This window comes from Zonotrichia albicollis, chromosome 13 (assembly GCF_047830755.1).
Source record: "Zonotrichia albicollis isolate bZonAlb1 chromosome 13, bZonAlb1.hap1, whole genome shotgun sequence".
NCBI lineage: Eukaryota > Metazoa > Chordata > Aves > Passeriformes > Passerellidae > Zonotrichia > Zonotrichia albicollis.
The window spans coordinates 21,778,782-21,787,286 of record NC_133831.1 but is presented as its reverse complement, the minus strand read 5'-3'; the positions used below and the strand labels follow the sequence as shown (position 1 = coordinate 21,787,286).

The following is an 8,505-nucleotide window of genomic DNA, read 5'->3' as shown; positions in this document are numbered from 1 at the left end:
CGAATGCTGCCCCCTCCCCCCTACTCTGTTACGGGAAAGAAACTGGTAAATTCGTGCTTATGTTAAAGAATGGCTATACACTATATCTCCTGTGGCAGGGGAAAAGGGTGATGAATAAAATTGTTGTATGAAATCGTTTGGGCTACAATAATAGTTATGGTTTAAAATAGGCGACAGGCTGCAACCTAAAGGAAACGGTTAATTCCCTTAGGAATTTATACATCAAACGAAAACCGTATTGAGATCGCTAATAGACCTATTCAGAATAGCCCTGAGTATAAGGAATAAGGCTTTTGAACGAGCGAAGCTTCTAAGCTGCTTTGCAAAATAGCTTTTTCAGAGATCGGAAGATCAGCTGTGGAAAGGTAGCACGACAATTTAAAAAAAAAATCCATAGCTAGATGAATAATTGAAACCTATTTATTTTGAGGTTAGTCGTTCCTCTGCGGAACCTGTTGTCTGGGGAGCGAGGTCCTGAGGGGCTCTGTCGCTCCCTCCAGCACACGGGCCAGGGAGTTTCCCCGAGTTCCGCCGGAGGCGATCCCCGCCGGGGGACGGGGCCGGCACAGCTTTGCCTCCAAACCCTCACACCGGAGCTGATCCTACCCGGGCCAGCGCTACCCTGCCCCTCGCCGCCAGAACTTTGTCCCCTTTAAACAAGGCAGGTGAGTCCAGTAAAGCTCACTGCTGCGCGAAAAGTACTCCTTCCTGCAGGTCTCACTGACTGGAAATGAAATATCCAACGGAGGAATTCGAGCGTTTTTAAAAAAAATCATTTATCATTAAGAGAATGGCAAAATAACATACTACTATCCCAAGAGTATTTGATTCTTTGCATGTTCAGTTGAAACAATTTTGATTTTAAACCAAATTATCTACAAAAAATTGTATAACCAAGAGAACATCTTTAAAACTCAAAATACAAACTACTATTTAAATTCCCGTAAATGTAAATATGCATGAATAAACCTGTTACAGCTAATAAATGGCTCTGACAAAGTTGAAGAGATTACAAAATAATTATCTGACTCGTAAAGAAAAAAAATCCAAGCAAACGGAGGGGTGTCTCGGCACCAGCCCCAGAGGTCCCAGTCATACTCCCATCACATCAGCAGTGTGGATGTCAGCGTACAGCTGACACCCCAAAATGCACACTGCACACCGACGGACCCGTTCCTGCAGTGCTGGAGCAGTTCTCGCCGTTATTCCTTTGCAGGGAACCCGGGCTGCTGGGGCAGCCCCACGAACGGGAGCTGACTTTTGCTTGGGGGTTCCGAGCTGGGGAGCCCCTAATCCGCTCGGGGATCGCTTCCCCCTGCCTGGGGCTGCGGAGCGGCAGAACGGCGCGGGGGGGCTCGGGGCGCTCTCTGTCCCCGCACCCAAGGGATTTGTGGTGGCATTGCCCCGGGATGGCGGCGCCTGTCCCGCACCGGCCGCGGCTCTGCGGCCTCAGCGCGGAGCGGAGCGCGGCCCCGCGGGACTCCCGCACGGCCGAGCGGGTGGCGGGAGCCAAAGCCGGGCCGAGTGTGACACCTACCTGCCAGCGCCGGGAGCACCGCGCCCGCGGCCGGCCCTGCGCGGGGCTGCGCGCCCCGGGCCCCGCCGGGAGCGCCCCAGAGCGCGGGCCGGGCACCGCGGGGCCGCCACCGGGGCCGGGCAGCGGGGCAAGGCAAAGGCAAAGGGGCCGCAGCCGCCCCCGCCGCACCGAGCGCCTTGGCCCGGGCAGCCCCGGCTGCCGCCGCAGCACCGCCGCTGCAGCGACGCGGGCTAAATCTGGCAGAAAATCGAACTCATTAGCAAAGTTCACCAGCTGATTGCTTTGCATAAAACACGACACTGATTGGAAGTAATTAGGTTAAAAGATGGGACTGCGCTTCGATTTGGTGTTTCTAACAAGTGCTTTTGTGCGTGGCCTGATTTAAGCCTTCACCTCTGGGAACAGCGTCCCTGCCGCTCCCGGCCCCGTCCCGCCGCCGCCGCCGCTCGCCTGTCCCGGCCCCGCCGGCGGCTCTCGCCTCCGGAGCCCCCGACCTCTTAAAAATTTCCTGCCACTTCCAAAAAGGCTTCAGGTACTACTGAGAGGTCCTAAAGGGAGCCCCGCGTCTCCTTTAAGATATGTTTTTATTTTTCCGCAGCTATGCACGTATCTGCCCGTTGCAAAAAGAGAGTGGTTTTGATTCTGTTAAAAATCTCTTTTAATTAAATATTTGCATTTTACAAAGGCGGCTGCAGGTTTGGGTTTTTTTAAATCTAATACGTATAACCTATTTCCTTTTTTTTGTCTCGTTTTTGAATTATAGTTTAACTCACACTCAAGGAAAAAAAAAACAATAGGCATAAAAAATTAAATTAAACTTGTATATATATATTTTAAAACTATGAAACAATTCGGAAAAAGACACAGAAATGTATATATTTATATTACGAAAACAACATTAATGCCTGTACAGTTGTCTTGATTTCATAATTTACTTCAAAGATACTGTATTGTCAATTTAAATACAAAAAAGCTACATTAAATATACAGAATAAGATTTAATACAAATCTTTCTTCTTTGTGTGTGTGAGAGAGAGCGTGTCACTCGTTTGCTTTTCACTTGCTTAAGACATTTCTGGGCGGTTTCCACCAGCCATTACAAATAGACTCTATAAACTTTTGAAGAGGGGCTGGGAGGGAGGGGGGAGCTGGTCTTTTTCTGTTTGTTTTGTTTTTCTTTTGGTACTGGAAAAATAACTGCCAAAGCAATTTATTATTTCTCTCAAATAAATTAAAAAAGGGGAGAAAAAATAAAAGGAACAAAACCACAGTCCCAGGAGGGGATAGGGAGGAGAAGCCGATATTAAATGTTGGACATACCTTTCTTCAGTTCGTAAGGTGAGTCTTTGCAAAGGTCTACTTGGGACTGGCTCCTGATCATTTTAGTGTCTTTAGCCAGGCTCTCGGCTCTGCTGAGGACAGTCTGATTTAATCCATTGAAGTGGGCGCCGGGGGCGGCGGCGGCGGGGCCGCCGGCGGGGTGCCCGTGCAGGGCCCCGAAGGAGCCGTAGTTCGTGTAGCCGGGGTAGAAGGGCGCCGTGTAGTAGAGCGGCCGAGGCAGGACCGCCCCGTTGGGGAAGGGGCACTGCGCGGCGGGCGAGCGCGGCCGCGGCGGAGAGCGGGACGGGCCGCTGCCGCCCAGCACGGCGGGGCCGGGGGGCGCCGCCTCGCCGCCGGCCTCCTTCGCCTTGTCCGCCGAGGTGGCGATCTCGGCCAGCGACCAGAGCTTGGGCTTGGCGAGGGCCGCCTGCTGCGGCGAGTGGATGACAGAGGCGCCGGTGGCGGCGGGCAGCAGCGGGTGCAGGTCGGCGGAGTGCGGCGGCCCGGCGGCGGCGGAGGGCGGGCGGTACGGCGGGGGCTCCTCGCGGCCCGCCGGACACGGTCCCAGCGGGGAAGCGCCGGGCGCCTTGAGGGGGCCGGGCGGCCCGTCGAGCCGCTCCTCCGCCAGCTCTTTGCAATCCGAGTCGCTGAGACCGCTCTCGGCCTCCCGGGGGCCGGGGGACTCCTGGAGGCGCTCGCAGCCCGGCGCTGCCTTGGGATCCGCCGCTCCTGGTAGGGGGAGAAAGGACAGGGGTGGGGGGGCAGCTCTCGGTCTCGCCCTGCGCCCCCAAACCCGCCCACCCACTTCGCCGCCCACCCTTCGGTCCCCGCCGTGGCCAGGCCCGCGGCGCTGCCCGCCGGCTCCCCCCGCCGCGGCTGCACGCTCGGGGGAACAGGCCGCCCCAGCACCGCTGCACCGCTCCAGGGCAGCCCCGAGGGCGCGGCCGCGCTGACCCGGCCGAGCCCGCTGTCCTACCTGTGTCCGGAGTCCCGGGGTCCCCCTTCTCCTCCAGTTTCTGGGGCTCGTCCTCGTCGTTTTTCTCCAGGTCGATGTTTTCCTCTTCCTCCTCGTCCTCGCTGCGGTTTCGTGGGGTCCAGGTCATTTTGTTCTCCTTCTTGAGCCGCCGCCGCGCGTTGGCGAACCAGGTGGAGACCTGGGTGAGGGTCATTTTGGTGATGATGGCCAGCATGATCTTCTCGCCCTTGGTGGGGTAGGGATTTTTCCGGTGCTCGTTGAGCCAGGCCTTGAGGGTGGCCGTGGCGTCCCGCGTCGCGTTCTTGCGGTACGCGGGGTCCCCGTAGGGGTAGGAGCCGAGCGGCGCCGCGTACGGGTGGTACCCCAGGGAACCGGCCATGCCCGGCGTGTGGTCGTAGGGCGAGCCCTGGGGAGAGAGGGGACAGCGGCCCGGAGGGGCGAGGTCAGCGGCCGTGGGGCGGCAATGACAGGGCAAAGGCAGCACCAGGGCCTGCCCGCAGCCCTTGCCCGCGCCCCGCCGCCGGGCCCTGCCCGGCTTGTCCCCGGGTTCTTTCCCGGGAGGAAGGGCCCTGGGGGCTCTCTGGGGCCCGTAGTCTCCGAGCCCAGGAGATCGCCGGCTGCTTGCAGCAATCCAGCGGTTCTCCCCCAAATGCAGGAGCGGAAAAGCAAGTGGGCAGCGCGGCGTGGGGGCGGACAGCGGCAGGGGGACCGGAGCCTTCCCCCCGCCCTGAGATCGCGGCAGACAACCTGCCGGGCCCAGGCGGCCTGGGCCGCTCCTCCCTGCCCAGGGACGGGAGGAGGAAAAAATAAAAGGAAGAAGAAAAGAGAGAAGAAAAGAAGATAAAAGGGAAACAAAAAAGGGGGAGAAGAAGGGCAAAAATAAAAAGGCAAAAGAAAAGATACGGAAAAAGGAAAGAAGGAACTGTAAAACTCTGCCCTAAACACAGACGAGAAGCTGAGCCAAAGTCGCCGGGTTTTGGGGGGAACTGAGGGGCGTTGGCTGTGGCCGCAGCCCTGCGGTGTGGATCTCCCGCACTCGCACTGGCCCCGCGGTGCCCCGCGGGCGCGCACGGCGGCGCAGTGCCCTGCCTTCCCCTTCCCTTCCCCGCGCAGCCCCGCGGAGCAGCTCGCGGCCATGGGATTAGAGCTCTGCAATATTTAAGCCTAATTATCGCCGGGCAGGGGAAAGTTGCCTGGATTTATCACCCGGATTTCTCCCATCGCCGACCCGTCCTGAATTCATTCCCTTTTCAATCACAACAAACTAATTGTTGCAGAACTATGATTGGTGGTTTTTACACATTTATTTTTTTTTTAAGGGAATGAAACCGGTTCCCGCCTGCCATGGTCCTGCTCACCCGGGCCGTGCCGGCGGCTCCCCCCGCGCCCGGCCCTGCCCGCCGCTGCCGCCAGCAACTGTGAGGCAGGGCACGGCGGCGATGCGGGAAAGTTGGGCGGCGAGGCGATGAGCCGCGCTCCCTTTTGTCCCCGAGATCTCAAAAATAAAATGGGAACAAAAAGCAGGCCCGGGAGGGGGGGACAGGCGCCCACGGGATGCCGTCGTGCCCGGCGCGGTGTCGGCTGCCCGCGGCTGCTCTTACCACGTAGGAAGTGAAGGCGGCGGCGGCGGCGGCGGCCGGGTCGGTGCCGTACTGGAGGTGGGAGTTGTAACCCGGGGAAGGGGCGGTAAAGGCGGTAGATCCGGCATAAGGGGAAAAAGCGGAGCCCGAAGAAGATCTCCCAAGTTCATCGGTCCTGGGTCCGGAGATCACGCTGGTGCTGTACGCCGGGCAGGAATAGAGAGCCAAGGACGCTGACGGCTGGTACAAGTAACCCTGAGGATACGACATGGCCAGGCGCGCACATATACCCGGGAGCCCAAGGCGCCGGGAGGGAGCCGCCGCGCTGCCGGGCTGGGGCGGCTGCGGCCGGGGCTTCGCGGGCGCCTCTCCGCCCTCGCCAGCTGGGCAGAGGCGGCACCTTGCTCTGCGCCGGGGCTGCTGCTCCGCTTTCGCCTGCAGCCGGGCACCGCTTCCTCCTTTTTCTCTCCCCCTCGCTTTCCCCTCTTTCCCTCCCCCCCTCCTCTCTTTCTCTCTCTCTCCCCCTTGCACTGGGGGGCTTTTTTTTCCCCCCTTCCTCCTCGCTCTCGCTTTCCGAAGGGTCCTGCCAAGATGCTAAGTTGGAAATTGCAGCTCCTGACGCCTTCAGCACGGCCCGGCGAGGCTCCTCCTTCGCGGGGTGTTGTCAGTGGAAGGACTGGCAGGACCCCGCTGGGCTGCCGCGGCCGGGCCCAACCAGCGGGAGGGCTCCGCGCTTTCCTGGCCCTCCCCAGCGCTCAGAGGCTCAAGTGCGCCGGCTCCTGGATTGCAGTCACCTCCGAGCCATTTAAGATGAGCTCCAACTTTCTGCATGTGCTAAATACCGTGCGGAGCCGCGTTGCGCCGGAATGCAAGCCAATCAGTATATGAAAAAAAAAATAGATCTTTAATAAGATTTATTAGCCGCCCGGCTCCCCCTCTTCCACAGCCACCCCTCCTCGTGCTCTCTGCCCCTGCCCCTCCCTCCGCTAAATCATTGGAGGTGGGATATACGGCGGACTGCTGGTGCTGTTAGTTTTGATTTTCTTAACAAAAAAGGAGGTTTTCGTCGGGGAAGAGCCGCAGCCCTGTCCATTCCCTGGGCTGCTCGGCCGGTCCCTCCCGCGGGCAGGGGCCACCCCGCCACCGGACCTGTTGCGGCGGCTGTGCGGGCGGAGCGGCGGCGGGGTCCGGCTGGAGCGGGGATCAGCTTCGCGGAGGGCTCGGATTTAGACTCCCAGCGCCGGCCGCAGGAGAAGGGCGATCCGGAGGGGAGCGGAGGGGGCTGAGATGGGTCCGCAGACACCGCTCAGAGCGAGGGTTTGCCCGCGGATCTAAGGAACACACCGGGTGTCCTCCCCCCGCCCTCGGCTCAATGAAGGGTCGAGGCGAAAGCAGATTAAAACCATATGAACCGGGATAAATCCCTGCCGATCAGAAGATGTAATCTCCTGTGATTCCATCAGATATATTTCTCAATAGAAACATATCCCGATTTATTCCCTCCTCGCATATTTTTTCCCTTGCAGTTGAGGAAAGGAGCTGCTCCAGCGGCCGCGGACCCCTGGCCATCGGGATCCGCCGTGCCTTTCTCGGTCGAGGGAAGGGGGAGATAGCATAAGATTTATATTTTCAGAATTAATTTTATTTTGTAACTTTTGCATTTCCCGACCCCAATGCTCTCGCCGCGCTCCCCCGCGGGACGTATGCGAAGACGCGAGGAGCAGGGCTGTGTTTTAAAACGGGCAGGCCGGGGCAGGAGCTCCCCGCGTCGCCGTGGAGGCGACACCGACACCGCCCCGCTTTCTCCGTCCCTCCCTCCCTCCTTCTCCGGGGCTCCGTCCCGGCGGCAGCATCCACAGCCCCCAGCCGGGCGCAGGCTGGGACTCGCCGAGCGGCCGCGCTGCAGAGCCGGGGCTGGGCGGGAAGGGCGCGCTGTCCGCGCTGCCTTCGGGGGGGACGCGGCAGGACCGCGGCCGGCGGGGCGGGCGCTGCCCGCCGTACAGCAGAGTCACCCCCGTCCCCTGCCCTGCACTACAGTACCCATCAGGCCGCGGCCCCGCCAGGCCCGCCCCCGGCCGTCCCGGCGCATGACTGGCTGTGCCCCCGCCAGCGGCGGGCGCTCCGCTTCTTCTACGGGCCCGCGGAGCTGTCCCTCAGCGCGGGGTGTGGAGGGGCGGCGGCGGCAGCACGGGCGCGGTTGCGGCGGAGTCCGGAGGCGGCGCTGACAGGACGGCGCGCGGAGGCGCTGCGGCCCGCGGCTGCCGCCCCCGGCCCGGAGCGGCACGGCCCGGAGCAGCCCGGCCGCGCTGAGCCCGGCCCGACCCGGCTGTGCTGATCCCGGCCCGGGGCAGCCCGGCCGCGCTGAGCCCGGCCCGACCCGGCTGTGCTGATCCCGGCCCGGGGCAGCCCGGCCGCGCTGAGCCCGGCCCGACCCGGCTGTGCTGATCCCGGCCCGGGGCAGCCCGGCCGCGCTGAGCTCGGTCCGGCCCGGAGCAGCCCGGCCGCGCTGAGCCCGGCCCGACCCGGCTGTGCTGATCCCGGCCCGGGGCAGCCCGGCTGCGCTGAGCCCGGCCCGACCCGGCTGTGCTGATCCCGGCCCGAGGTGAGGGAGCGGGGCCCGGGGGCCGCTCTGGCGCTCGGTGCCGGCGCTGCCCCGCCGCGGGGCGCCCCCTGACGGGCGGCGCGGTTCGACCCCGGCCCCGCTCTGGTCCCGGCCGCGCCGGGCGGGACTGGCGGGGCCGCACCGGGCTCGGCTCCTCCTCGGCTGCTGCCGAGCCGCGCTCCGTGTGGCCGTTCCCGCCTCTATCCTCTTGCATTTCCCTCGCCCCCCGTTTTGTTTTTGTTTTGATTTTTTTTAAATTTAATTTTTTCATGTGCGGTGTGCGGAATTTCGTCTGTTTAAACTCCACGTGGTTTGCCCCGGTAAACGGGACGGGTCCGTCCCCGGCTCGCACGCTCCCTTACATGCTCAATCCACACAGGTGTGCACTTTCATCAGTTTTCGACTGCACGGTGTCACCGGTATTTGTCCCCGGCTTCATTATAGCGATCGCTCTGGAGCACTGCATTTCTTTCTCCACTCGAAAGCTCTT

At 61.3% G+C, this 8,505-nt stretch overlaps 1 protein-coding gene across 1 annotated transcript; it reads right to left on the bottom strand.

Annotated features, from left to right (window-relative positions):
* Window positions 1-2,432: 2,432 nt before the first annotated feature.
* On the bottom strand, window positions 2,433-5,909 carry IRX5 (iroquois homeobox 5). Its single transcript, XM_074551237.1, has 3 exons — window positions 5,435-5,909; window positions 3,834-4,239; window positions 2,433-3,586 (listed from the first exon to the last, which is right to left on the bottom strand). Exons 1-3 carry the CDS (start codon window positions 5,681-5,683, stop codon window positions 2,841-2,843), a joined length of 1,401 nt encoding a protein of 466 aa, XP_074407338.1. The 5' UTR covers window positions 5,684-5,909; the 3' UTR covers window positions 2,433-2,840.
* Between the last annotated feature and the right edge of the window lie 2,596 nt (window positions 5,910-8,505).